This window comes from Carcharhinus amblyrhynchos, chromosome 4 (genome assembly GCF_965287045.1).
Source record: "Carcharhinus amblyrhynchos chromosome 4, sCarAmb.v2.hapA, whole genome shotgun sequence".
In the NCBI taxonomy this organism is placed as follows: domain Eukaryota; kingdom Metazoa; phylum Chordata; class Chondrichthyes; order Carcharhiniformes; family Carcharhinidae; genus Carcharhinus; species Carcharhinus amblyrhynchos.
Genome location: NC_137327.1, coordinates 115,871,407 through 115,885,834, shown reverse-complemented (window position 1 = coordinate 115,885,834; position 14,428 = coordinate 115,871,407). Strand labels below are relative to the sequence as shown.

The following is a 14,428-nucleotide window of genomic DNA, read 5'->3' as shown; positions in this document are numbered from 1 at the left end:
CAGTCAGTGTTGTTAATTTGTCCACAGTGAGCTCCCACAGGTAGCAATGCGTTAAAGACCAATTTAACCTGTTATAGCAACGTTAATTAAGGAATAAATATTGGCAGGGCATCAGTATGAAGTTCCCTGTGTTCTTTCAAATAGTAGCCATAGGAACATTTATATCCACCTAAGACGGAAGATAGGGTCTTATCCAAAATACTGCAAATCCAACAGTGCAGCGCTCCCTCGGCATTGACCCTCTGACAGTGCGGCACTCCCTCAGTATTGACCCTCTGACAGTACGACACTGCCTCAGTACGGACCCTCTGACAGTGCGGCACTCCCTTAGTATTGACCCTCTGACAGTGCGGTACTCCCTCAGTATTGACCCTCTGACAGTGCAGCACTCCGTCAGTACTGACTCTATGACAGTGAGGCGCTCTCTCACCCTCTGTCAATGCAGCAGTCCCTCAGCGCAGACCCTCTGACAGTGCGGAATGCCCTCAGTACTGACGCTCTGACAGTGCGGCACTCCCTCAGTACTGACCCTCTGACATGCAGCACTCGTGATGTGGGTATGCCAGCGTTGGACTGGCGTAAACACAGTAAAAAGTCTGACAACACCAGGTTTTAGTCCAACCGATTTATTTGATAATACTCACAAGCTTTCGAGGTTTCCCTCTTCGTCAGGTGAATGGAGAGTTCTGGCCTCAGACAGAGCATATAAAGCGCAGACAGTTTAGAGATTACTGATTAGAATGCGAATCCTTACACCTAACCTGCTGTTCAAGACCTGAAGTGGCTGACAATGTGAGTGGAAGGAGCACTGATCACAGGTTACAGAGATGTGTATTGTCTCCAGACAGTACAGTAAGTGAGGTTTTACAAACCCAGGCAAGTCACGGGGGTTACAGATAGTGCGACATGAACCCAAGATCCCTGTTGAGACCGTCCTCAGGTGTGCGGAACTTGGCTATCAGTCTCTGTTCAGCAACTCTGCGCTGTTGTGTGTCGTGAAGGCCACCTTGGAGAATGCTTACCCGAAGGTCAGAGGCTGAATGCCTGTGACCACTGAAGTGTTCGCCAACAGGAAGGGAACAGTCTTGCCTGGTGATTGTCGAGCGATGTTCATTCATCCGTTGTCGTAGCGTCTGCATGGTCTCCCCAATGTACCATGCTTCAGGACATCCTTTCTCAACAGGGATCTTGGGTTGATGTCGCACTATCTGTAACCCCCATGACTTGCCTGGGTTTGCAAAACCTCACTTACTGTACTGTCTGGAGACAATACACATCTCTGTAACCTGTGATCAGTGCTCCTTCCACTCACATTGTCAGCCACTTCAGGTCTTGAACAGCAGGTTAGGTGTAAGGATTCGCATTCTAATCAGTAATCTCTAAACTGTCTGTGCTTTATATGCTCTGTCTGAGGCCAGAACTCTCCATTCACCTGACGAAGAGGGAAACCTCGAAAGCTTGTGAGTATTACCAAATAAATCGGTTGGACTAAAACCTGGTGTTGTCAGACTTTTTACTATGCAGCACTCGCTCAGTACTGACTCTCTGACAGTGCGGCACTCCCTCAGTACTAACTCTGTGACAGTGCAGCACTCCCTCAGTACTGACTCTGCGACAGTGTGGCACTCCCTCGGCACTCGCTCTCTGACTGTGCGGCATACCCTCAGTACTGACCCTCTGACATTGTGGCACTCCCTCAGAACTACTCTCTGACAGTGCAGCACTCCCTCAGTACTGACCCTCTGACAGTGCAATGTTCCCTCAGTACCCTCTGACAGTGCGGCAATCCTTCACACAGGCAGTTTGTGTGAACCTGCCTGTTTGGGTCATTGGAGTGGGAGTTGAACCCAGAACCTTCTGGCTGTGAGCATTGATGAAGAGACTTATTGAGCCAGAGCTGACACCAAAAGAAGCTGAAAGGAAACTCATTTGCCTCTTAAAAAAGTGAGGGGAAAGCAGATATCTGACTTTGAGCGAGTACCACACTGTGTTACTGCTATGGCATTGATGAATTTTCCATTAACCACACAACCTTCCTGTCTTTTTCCTCCAGATGCAGTTATCTGTTGATGCAACATGTTCATTGTTTTGGGCCCTTTAGCAATGACTCCTTGTTTAATTACCTGAGGAGCTCACGTCCAGCCTCTTTCCGATGTGCTGTTGGATAAGAAGTTAAAGCAATGGCCTCGCTATCCTGTGTGGATGCGAATGATCCCAGAATACTATTCCAAAGGAGGGCAGGCGAGTTATCACTGCTGCCCTTCACTAAAAGAAACATATTATCTGACTGTTATTACTTTGCTGCTTGTGGGATCTTGCTGTGTGCTAATTAGCTGCTGCTGACTTTAACAAGCAGTTTATTGACATTAAGGCTGCCTAGGTTTATATTTCCTACATTTGCTTTTCTATTCTGAACTCTCTAATGTGAATGGAGTTGGAATTTCTGTGGGATTCCTGAGATCTTTTCCATCTGTTCTGCTGAGGCAGGGTACAGTGGTTAGCACTGCTGCCTCCCAGTGCCAGGGACTTGGGTTCGATACGTGCTTGGGTCACTGTCTCTGCGGAGTCTGCACATTCTCCCTGTGTCTGTGTGGGTTTCCTCCGGATGCTCTGGTTTCCTCCCACAGTCCAAAGATGTGCAGGTTAGACCCATTGACCATGCTAGCTTCTCCCTCAGTGTACCCAAACAGGTGCCAGAGTGTAGCGACTTGGAGATTTTCACAGTAACTTCATTGCAGTGTTAATGTAATCCTACTCATGACACTAATAAACAATTTTTAAACTAAAAAAGACAGGAATTTTCTACACAGTTTTTGTTTCAGATTGTCATAGTATCAGGTTTGGAGTGATCCAATCCAGTGAGTCAGTGGCATGTGTGATTTCCCTCACTCGAGTTCTCTGCTGTATGAGGAAGAGGTTTTGTGTTAAGTAGGCAGCATTTCCATGTAGTGTACTGCACACTGGATATAAATATCCAATCTTCCTGTTTCTTCAGTAACAGATTGTCATCTTGAACTTCACTCCTTGAGGAGGGAGTTTAGTTGGAAATGTGTAAATTACTCATGTAGCTTTCACCAGAGCGGCCATCAGCTGGGACAACCTGCAGTTAACCACATGGATTGTGAAGGGGCAGGGCAGACAAATTTGAAAGATAATGGTCATCAAACAACACAATGGAATAACGTTCTGCAGCTTCAGAATTCTGCACATACAACAACCCCCCCTCCCCCCCACCACTTATTCACAGTACCACCAAAACCAACCGGACTCGAGTCTGGCATCGCGCTTCAACTGGATTTAGAATTGGGTTGGACTTGATTCCTGAAGGGAGTTTCAGATGATGTCCGTAGACGGCACTGGGAGTGCAGACATACTCTGTAGGTGACACTGGGACCGCAGATGGCGTCTGTAGGCGGCTCTGAGAGTGCAGACAGTGTCTGTAGGGGGCGCTGGGAGTGTGCACGGTGTCTGTAGGGGGCGCCAGGAGGATGGCATCTGTAGGGGGTTCCGGGAGGGCGGGCGGCATCTGTAGAGGGCACTGGGAGGGCGGGCAGTATCTGAAGAAGGCTCTGTCTCTGGTTTTGGACAGTTAGTCTTTGCATTTCCTTCTGTCAATGTTTAAGAACAGTTCCTGTCTTGGATTTGATTCGTTCAAAGCAGCTTTCAAGATCACAAAAAATACTCTGCCACCTGAGATTTTTAAAACTTTTCCTGGAAAACAACTTTCTTTAATAACATTCTCTAAATAAATCACTGGTGGATGAGCATATTATTGATGAATATTGCTGATCTCTTACCGATCTTGCTAAACACAATACTGTTCATTTTCTACTCTCACTTCGGACCATTGGAGTAGGAGTAGGCCATTCAGCCCATCAAACCTGCTCCGCCATTCAATTAGATCATGGCAAATCATCATCGACCTCAGTGCCATTTACCCGCACTATCTCCATGTCCCTTGATTTCATCTAGCAATCTTATCAATTTCTATCTCAAACATGCTCGCTGACTGAACCTCCACAGCCCCTGGAGGAGAGAATTCCAATGATTTGCCACCTTTGAGTAAAGAAACTCCTTCTCTTCAGTCTTCATGCCCCCTTATTCTCTCTTGCTTTCTCTGTGAATGCATTCCTAACTTCAGCGCTGTGCTATGTGAATTCTGACAGTAATGATTGGGGTTTGAGGAAGAACCTCTCATCAGTGATCCATGTGGGATTGAGAACCACACTTTCAATCATGCTCCTCCCTCAGGGTCCGAAGGTTCTGGGTTCAAGCCTCTCTGCAGAGCCTTGAGGCAAGATATGAATATGGGAACAGAAGAAGGCCAATCGGCCCGTCAGGCCTGTCCAGCTATTCAGTGAAAACATGTGACCTAACTTGCCTTCCCACCCTTTTCCCATATCCCTTAATGCCTTGATTTAATAAAAATATATCAATTTACGGGGAGGTGGTGGCCTAATGATAATATTGCCAGACTATTAATCCAGAAACTCAGCTAATGTTCTGGGGACTCAGGTTCAAATCATGCAACAGCAGATGGTGAAATTTGAATTCAATAAAAAAAGTCTAGAATTAAGAATCTGCTGATGACCATGAAACCATTGTCGATTGTCAGAAAAACCTGTCTGGTTCACTAATGTCCTTTAGGGAAGGAAATCTGCCGTCCTTACCCTGGTCTGCCTACATGTGACTCTAGAGCTACAGCAATGTGGTTGACTCTCAACTGCCCTCCAAGGGTAACTAGAGATGGGTAATAAATGCCGGCCAGCCAGCCATGCCCATGTGCCAGGAATGAATTAAAAAAAGTCAAATTTAAAATTCGGAATTGATTTCACGTTAGGCCCCATTTTCATAAGATTATTCTAAACTTTCACCAGCCTTTGTGTGTGGAAGTGTTTCCTAATTTGCCAGCTGAAAGGCCTGGTTTGAATTGCTGACTATGTCCTGTGAACTTTGATTCCTCAAGCCTGGGATTGAGGCTGATATTCCTCCTGCAGCACTGAGGGAATGCTGCACTGTCAGATGTGCTGGCTTTTACGTGAAACCCTGTTTGCTCTCTGGGTCAGTGTTTCAAAGAGGAGTAGGTGAGATCTCCCCAGTGTCCTGACCAATATTTATCCCTCAATCAACATCACTAAAAACAAGCTCATTTCAACATGTGGGAAATTTCTGTGGTGTAACAGTGACAACAAAAAGCACTCCATTGGCTGTGGAGCACACCGGGACATCCAGGTGTCTGTACTTCAATCATTCCACACAGTGGAGGAACGAGAGGCCTCCAGCTCCGCTTAACGAATAATTTTAGAAGTGAAGCTGTTGACCTTTCTTACCTCTGCATTGTCAAAGTAACCGAGTGTAATGACTTTAAACGGGCAATTGAGGTGGGCCTGATAGAACTCCCTGATTTGGGGCCAAATTTATAGGCCAATCAAGGAGCCTCTTGCTTTGTATTTAATCAGGAGTGTCAGTTCCTCTGGCTCTCCTAGTGTAGTAAGTAGTCTGACAACACCAAGTTAAAGTCCAACAGGTTTATTTGGCAGCAGAAGCTTTTGGAGTCTCAGGCTCCTCCTTCAGGTGAGCGAGGAGTTCTGTTCATAAATAGGGCATATACAGACACAAACTCAATTTACAAGTTAATGGTTGGAACGCAAGTCTTTACAGGTAATCAAATCTTAAAGGTACAGATAATGTGAGTGGAGAGTGGGTTAAACACAAGTTGAAGAGATGTGTATTGTCTCCAGCCAGGACAGTTAGTGAGAGTTTGCAAGCCCACGCAAGTCATGGGGGTTACAGATAGCGTGACATGAACCTAAGATCCTCTTTGAGGCCGTCCTCGTGTGCGGAACATGGCTATCAGTTTCTGCTCAGCAATTCTGATTTGTCGTGAAGGCCGCCTTGGAGAACGCTTACCTGAAGATCAGAGGCTTATCTCTGACTGCTGAAGTGTAGAACCCTAGTGTATACTGCTATCTGAAAGCACTCTCTATGCTGTTGTTAGGCTTGTAAACAAACAGATTTGATGAAGGGACTTCTGCCTCCGAGGACTTACTACACCATTCCGGTTAAAAATTATGAACAATTTGTATTTATATTGTGCTTTTCTCAACCACTGGACATCTCTAAGCTCTTTCCAGCCAGTCAAGTTTTAAACTATAGCTTCTGGTGTCATGAAGGAAACATCAAACTCAGTAATAGCACAGGCTTGGAGAACCGAAGAGCCTGTTCCTGTTCTGTACTCAGGCTTTGCTGGGAGATTTGAAATCTTTCCAGTCTTTTTTTCTAAATTGTTGTGCGTTAGAGAAATCTCTGGCCAACAGCTTGGTGACTGAATGAAGTGATCATGTTAGAGACAGGGTTACAGACTTTGGCAGTCACCTACTCAGTGGCAGAATATCACGCTGAGAACACTTGCTGCTGCTGCTCGTGTGTTTAAATCTGGAGACGTTCTTAGAACAGTTTGTGAACGTCTGGTATCCCTCGGCAAGTCTTCCAAGCAATTATAGCAACTTTGATTAAAGCTTCATTTCTGCTCACAGACTGACTTTTGTTTCTAACTGCATTGGAGTGGTGTTGGGAATGCAGCAGAGAAGGAATATTCCAGAAACTCAGCGATCACATGGCCAGGTGTCAGTTTCTCTCGCACTCCCCACTAGGAGTTCAGTCTCCTCAATGCCAGGGCTGCAGACTGATATATTTAGGGCCAGTCAGGAGCTGAGTACCACTGTTTAGCTGCAATCTTGCAATAAATACGTAAAAAATAGGAGCAGGAGTAGGCCATCTAGCCCTTCGAGCCTGCCCCGCCATTCAATAAGATCATGGCTGATCTGTCGTGGCTCAGTTCCACATTCCCGCCCTCTCCCCATAACCCTTAATCCCCTCGCTTATCAAAAACCCACCAACCCGCGTCTTAAAAATATTTAGCGAGGCAGCCTCCACCACTTAAACGGGCAGAGAATTCCAGAGATTCACCACCCTTTGAGTGAAGAAGTTCCTCCTCAACTCCGTTCTAAACCGCCCCCCCTTTATCTTGAGGCTGTGCCCCCTAGTCCTACTGTCCTTTCTGAGCAGGAAGAGTCTCTCCACCTCTATCCTATCCATCCCATTCATCATCTTATATGTCTCAATGAGATCTCCCCTCATTCTTCTAAACTCTAACGAGTACAAGCCTAGTTTATTCAGCCTCTCCTCATAGCTCAACCCCCTCAACTCCGGTATCAGCCTAGTAAACCTCCTCTGCACTCCCTCCAAGGCCAAAATATCCCTTTGTAAATGCGGCGACCAAAACTGCACACAGTACTCGCTAAATGCACTCACTGGATCAGAGATGTAAGGTTTTGCAATTGCACTGGGCACAGTTGCTGGGAGTTTGGAAATGTAATCAAACGTCTGGATTCTTCTTGCCGCACATATCATTTTTCATTTCTTTTTTATTGCTATTTCAAAAGATGTAGGAGCTCATTCCTGTTAAGGGCAGGTGGACAATGGTACACCTGGCACCTGTACAGGCATCACAGATTAATTGGCCACAATGTGAGCTGTCATTGCTGTGATGCCTGTTCATCTGCAGGAACAGTTACAATCATTTCAGGCTGCATTGTCTGCTTTTTTTTCCACAAGTTTTGTGCATAGCATTTTCTAAAATCCATTTTTCCAAAGATGAAATAGTTTATGGGAAAGGAGAGAGAATGAAATTTCCAGGGAAAGCGCAGGACGACTGGGACTAATTTGATAGTTCTTTCAAAGAACTGATACAGGTACCATGAGCCAATGGCCTCTTTCTGTGCTTTAAGATTCTATATTAGCCAAAATTAACAAGCTCTATTTATACATGGAAATGCTGGTAAACTAAAGCATAACAATGAAAATAACATGGGCCAATGTTAAGGAATTTCCTCCATCTGTAGACAGCAAGAATAAATGTTTAAAGTTTATTTATCAGTGTCACAAATAGGCTTACATTAACACTGCAATGAAGTTACTGTGAAATTCCCCTACTTGCCACACTCCTGTGCTTGTTCAGGTACACTGAGGGAGAATTGAGCATGGCCAGTGCACTCTAACCAGCATTCTTTCAGAGTGTGGGAGGAAACCAGAGCACTCGGAGGAAACCCATGCAGACATGGGGAAAACATGCAAACTCTACGCAGACAGTGACCCAAGTTGGGAATTGAACCCAGGTCCTTGGCGCTCTGGGCAGCAGTGCTAACCACTATGCTACCCCAGGGACACAAATGCAGCTGAATTAAAATGTATTAAGTTTTGTTTATTCTGGAAAGTACATGAATTGTGGCTATATGAACATATTGTAAAATCTTGTTCTTCCCAAAGGTTATACAGAATATTTTGGACAATGAACGAGATTATGCAAAGGAGCTCCAGTTATTACTCAACACATACCTGCGGTCATTGCAGGCCAATGACAAGTTAGTATCCAAACTAGCACTGCATGCCTTTCTGCCCTCTCCCCAGCTGCTCACTGATCTACTGTAATTCCCTGTTCTCATTCTTTTTTTTCAAATCCCATCGTATCATCACCCCTCCCTATTTCTCTCATCCTTTCCAGCTCCACAACTCTCTGAGATATCTATGCTCCTCCAATTCTGAGCCTTCGTGCATCCATGATTTTCATTGTTCCACCATTGGTGGCCGTGCCCCCAGGTGCCTGGGCCTTAAGCTGTGGCACTCGATCCCAACATCTCAGCATCACTCTGTCCTTTAGAACATTCACAATCACCTCTGACCAAACTGTAAATCGACTGTGCCAGTGAAGCACCTTGGATCATTTTGATAGGGTAAAGATGCTATCAATATGCAGGTAGATGTTGTAGGACAGTTATGCATTTCAAGAATTAAGAATTCATGGTGCTGATGTGTAGTTAATGTGATTATTCAGCCTGATTTCATCTCGATAGCCTTCTGATCTTTCAATGGGGAATACCCAATGGAATAACACTTGATGCCTGATTCATATCAGCACGGATACCACACGTGGGTTTGAGATTTTAAAAATTATTTCTCCATTCATGTGATTATGAGGGCCTTTGACAAGGCTGTGTTTATTACCCATATCTCAGTGTCCCAGTGGTGAGCTACCTTGTTGAACCATGCCCACGTCGTAATGGTCCAAAGATGTGCGGGGTAGGTTGATTGGCCGTGCTAAATTAACTCTAGTGTCAGGGGGCTTAGCAGGTTGACGGAATAGGGCCTGAATGGGATGTGATCGGTACGGATTCGATAGGCCGAATGGCCTGTAGGGATTCTGTGATGGTGCACCCACATTGCTACTTTGCTGTAGCGGTTTGATACAACACTGAGAGGGCAGTTAATAGTCAACGATATTGTGGTGGGTCTAGAGTCACATGTAGGCCAGACCAGGTAAGGATGGCAGATATGAATGAACTAGATGAGTTTCATGGTCACCATTACTGAGATTAGCTTTATATTCCAGATTTACTAATAACTTGAATTTAAATTCTGTCATAGTGGGATTTGAATTGTCTTCTGTGGAGCATTTGTCTAGGTCCCTGGGTCACTCATCCAGAATTAGCACAAGGCTATTGCCTGGGTCAAAGCTCAGGTTGTTCACTTAGTGATAGGAGTTTTGTTGTTGCGACTGGCCATGGCGTTATTGCCCCATCTGAACTCCCTCCAAATCTCTGGGGTGTTTATTACAATAACAGTACAACCTCCTCAGCCATCTCCCTTCGACTCTACTTTTCACTGTATACTAATACATGTGAGAATAATAAATCAAATCATTCCAATGGTCTCCTTTCCAAGATTTCCACTCCTACTTGGCCTTTCAATGCATCTTCCTGCTGCAAAACTCCTCAAGAATCCATCCTCATTTCCCTCCTATTCCAGCAATGTATCCTGGTCCCTGTGTCACAGGGTACAGTAAATCTGTTGGTTATGTTACTGCACTCTCATAATCCGGAGAATGGAAACAGTTTGAGAATTTCGATTCAGTTTTAACTGGAAATTAAAATCTAGTCTTGGTGAAAGTGATTGCAGAGCTGCTGGATTGTCCTTAGGGAAGGAAATCTGCCATCCTTACCTGGTCTGGCCTGTGCATGACTCCAGAGCCACAGTAATGTGATTGACTCTCAACTGCCCTCTAGTGGCTGAGCAAGGATGTAACAAACTGAAAGGAATTCAGACAGCAGCAATTCAAAATGTCTTCACATCTCCATCTTTGCAACCTTGCCAATGACACCCACTTCTTAAGGACAAATTGTCCACCTCAGCTCCTTAACCGTGCTTTTAGCACAAATTGTCAAAAATCCCCTTTTCAGCATCAGTCGGCCCAAACCACACCACCGCTACCCGCGTGTGCCCGTTTCCCCCCCCCCCCCCCCCCCCCCCCCCACCCACACACACACAAACTCCATCTTGCTCCAAGCTGAGCTTCCCAAATCCTGTCTCTCACTAAGTTCTGTGCAGTTGTCCACTTGGCTGGAACAGTTCTCAGACAGGATCCAGGCCACTTCTTGGGGAATCCTTCCAAATGGGAGTAGCTTTCTGCCCAGATCATGCCAGATAGCACTGGCAGATCAGTATGGCAAGATTCGTGGAGACTACAGTGGGGTCTTGCATCTGTACAACTTGGGAAATTTCTTTTATAATTCTGCTTTTTCTTCAAGGCAGGTGGTTGAAGCAGAAATCATTTGGTGTCATAGAGGTTTACAGCATGGAAACAGGCCATTCGGCCCAACTTGTCCATGCTGCCCAGTTTTTAACCTAGTCCCAATTGCTCGCATTTGGCCCATATCCCTCTATATCCATCTTACCCATGTAACTGTCTAAATTCTTTTTAAAAGACAAAATTGTAGTCGCCTTTCCTGCTACCTCTGGCAGCTCGTCCTAGACTCTCACCACACTCTGTGTGAAAAAAATTGCCCTCTGGACCCTTATATATCGCTCCCCTCTCACCTTAAACCTATGCCCTCTATTTTTAGACTCTCCCATCTTTGGGAAAAGATATTGACTATTTAGCTGATGTAGGCCCCTCATTATTTTATAGATCTCTAAAAGATCACCCCAAGCCTTCTACGCTTCAGCGAAAAATGTCCCAGTCTATCTAGCCTCTCCTTATAACTCAAATCATCAAGTCCCGGTAGCATCCCAGTAAATCTTTCCTACAGTCTTTCTAGTTTAATAATATTCTTTCTATAATAGGGTGACCAGAACTGTACACAGTATTCCGTCTGTGGCCTTACTGATGACTTGCACAATGTCTACAAGATTATTACTGAATCTGCTTCCAGAATCCTCTCAGATCACAATGTATTTTCCCTTCGTGTTGCCTCTGATTCTTTTTATGAATTATCTTCAGTTTGTAGCCTCTGACCAACCATTGTGACTGGAAATTGTTTCACTCGTTTATTTATTCTATCAATATCAGTCACACTATTGAATCCCTCCACCCTTATTATTCTCTGCTCTGAGGAGAATAACCTCTCACTCCAGCTTTGTCTTTTGAATGATATTTTTAGTCTCTGAGCTGTATTGATTGTTTCCCCTGACCACTCAGACCCTCTCTTTATGCTTTCTTGGTTTTTGTTTCCAGATTATCTGCCAGTGACATCAGTGTGTTAAAAGGTAACTTGGAAGAAATCAGCTCGTTTCAGCAAAACCTCTACCAGACTCTGGAGGAATGTACAAAGTAGGTTGATGTAGTCTCTGAACTTCACTGGAGCTCCAAGGTCCTAGTTATTTTGAATTTTTTATGGGGGGAGGGATAACTAATTTACTCTTCACTTGGTTTTCCATTCTGTCCGTGCCTGTGTGTGTTAGCACTGCTCACTTTCCTCTCCCTCTGACTGGGTGAGTTGGTCTGTCTGTCTCTGGCCCAAATCCCAATCGCTTTGTCCAGACAACCCACTTCTGGGAATGGGAAGTAATTGGGACAGCTGGCAATGCGCAGAAGCACATTCCTGATTCAGCCTGTTGTGAATTCATACATTCTTTTTATAAATGCCGTCAGAGTGCTGTTTGTAAAATCGTTACCTTGACACCGAGTTTAATGGATCAGCTCTGTATAATCCACCTCTGATTGTGGCAATCACATTAGTCAATAACTCCATCATTGTTGTATAATCACGTTGATCGATCTCTACCATTGAGTCTGCAACATGGGGCTGGGTGTTACAGGACTCCACAGCTCTCCTCCTCCAGGGTCAGTGGGAAGGTCCGTTCACAATCCTGACGGCCTCCCCTAGCTATTTAACACTGGGAGCTGCGTTAGTGCCTTCAGGTCGAAGCGTTTGGGAGGAAATCCAAAGCTTATTCGATGTCAGTGGCCAGTATTGGGATTACAGACAGTCCCACCAAGCCTATTGGTGAAGCCAAAACCAAGGAACAGAACATTTCTTTGTGGGAAGAATTTGTTGACATGTTCAGTCTCTCCGTTCTCCCCCCGTGCAACTCAGTGTTCCAGCAATCTCTGATTTATATATTGAAAGGCAATTTATACTCATCACCTGTTCCTCTTAATCCCATCTGTGGTTTCAGGGAGAGGGCCTGCATGGGATTGTTGCCGATGGGCCGAATAGCCTCTTTCACACTGTAGGGATTCTATGATTTTAACAGAACAATTAAGACGTGAAGACAGGGTCGAGGTGCGTGGATAAGGACTTGCAGTGGCCTGCCAACCGGTCCTAGTGAGCAGGGGGTGGCAGGGGGTGAGGAGGAAAGTTGAGTTGAGGGCAGGGTGTGTCTGTTGGGTTGAGAGGACCCGCAGAGGAGATCCTATCCACTTGCCTGACCTGTGGCTGAGCTTGCCCTATGATGTGGGCCACTCCCAGCCACAGTAACATACCGCGGTGACAGGAGGAAGCTCCTCTGTGCCCATTAGTTGACCTGGTCTGGAGTGGATGGGTTGGCAATAGGACGGCCACTGGCTGGACTTGAACCTCACCGGCAGGGTGAGGATAACCCTGCAAGGCACAGAACTTTATCAATCACGTTTCTAATGTCCCCTGGTCCACCCAAACCTGCTGCACCAATAAAATCAGAATGATACAGCACAGAAGCAGACCATTCAGCCAATGGTGTCTGCAGTGGCTTCTGGAAAGAGCTGCGCGGTTAATCCACACCCCCATCTGCTCCCATCCCCCTTCTGACCAGCACTTTCCGCATTGCAGACTCGCTCACCTTGTGTCTACCCAATGATCTTAAAGCTGTGGCCTTGGTTACTCGCCCTCCTGTCGGGTTAAGTATTGAATATTTACTGCTTGCTGGGGGCAGGAGCTGCCCAGGGCCCATCCAGGGCTTGTCTGGTGTTCAGTTAGCTGATTGCCAGCGAGGTTCAGCTTGAATCTGCTCACAACAGCCGAATGAGGGAGAAACAACAGTCGGGGATTTCATTATCGATTGATTTTGTGTGTGCCTCTTCAGAGAGCCAAGGAACAGCCGTGTCAGTGCCTGGATGGAGTTTTTAAATTCCACCTTCGAGTCAACACTCCTCGGGAATGTTGCCCTAGTTTGGACGGCGCCCCAGCCAAAGCCTGGGTACTCTGGGTAACTCCATCCCAACTGAAGAATCTCCGGTATCTCAGAACCTAAAAACCGCTCAGGACTTCAGTGCTCCTGTTAGATGTTATCTGCTTTGTGATGCATCCCTTGGTTCAACATCTTATTGACAATAAAGGCTTATAAACAAATAAAGGCTGCAGGGAGCTCAGCACCATTGGGGCAATCTAAATTTTCTGAAATAGGGGAGGTTAGGGGGTGAGGAGGATGGAGGGGAAGATGGTCGCTGATCTGATGGTCCGATACACTTTTAAAACTTTAATCATTGTGTGTTTCTGCTCAAATGGTTAATGACGCGCTTGATGTAATGGGGTGTGTTTTCAGAGACACAGGCTTCCGAAAGCATTTGTATTTACCTCCTATAAGGCAGATGGCAGGCTATTTAAGGAGAGCGGACAGAATGAGAACAGATGGCGTAGGAAGCCATTGCGAATCAGCAGTGAATATTGCTGCGGGTATGGGGAGTATGAAAGGTTTGGGAGATAGATGAGGGATGATGTTACAATGTGTGCGGGACGATGGATGTTTGATATCTAATACAGGGAAATTGAGAATTAACTTCCAGCATGTTTTTCCACATCCCTCTGTGCTTTAGTTTATTCTCTTATGTCTGTGTTCCTTTGGTTAATCTCACTCCAGCCACTGCATCCATCTCTCCTGACTGACTCCAGTCAGGCTGTCATGATTGTAATCACCTTGATCAAATCTCAATTTAACCAGCTCTTTAATCAAAAGGTTATGCCCTGCACCGGCAGAAGGGCAGATACAAAGGGAGAGATATATTCTGAAATGAGCCATTCCATTTTCTCAGCATTGAGACCAGGCCCATCTGTTGCTTACAATGCCTCAGGTGGATTCTGAGCCAATACCTTCTCTCAACTAATCCTGGAAATCT

General features: G+C 45.6%; 1 protein-coding gene across 4 annotated transcripts in view; it reads left to right on the top strand.

Annotated features, from left to right (window-relative positions):
• The window catches only part of arhgef6 (Rac/Cdc42 guanine nucleotide exchange factor (GEF) 6), a 149,599-nt gene that overhangs the window by 88,200 nt on the left and 46,971 nt on the right, over positions 1–14,428 (top strand). For all 4 annotated transcript variants that reach the window (XM_080187785.1, XM_080187784.1, XM_080187783.1 and 1 more), the window contains exons 7-8: positions 8,329–8,423; positions 11,570–11,665. In XM_080187785.1, coding sequence (XP_080043911.1) covers positions 8,329–8,423; positions 11,570–11,665 — 191 coding nt within the window. The remainder of the gene's footprint in view (positions 1–8,328; positions 8,424–11,569; positions 11,666–14,428) is intronic.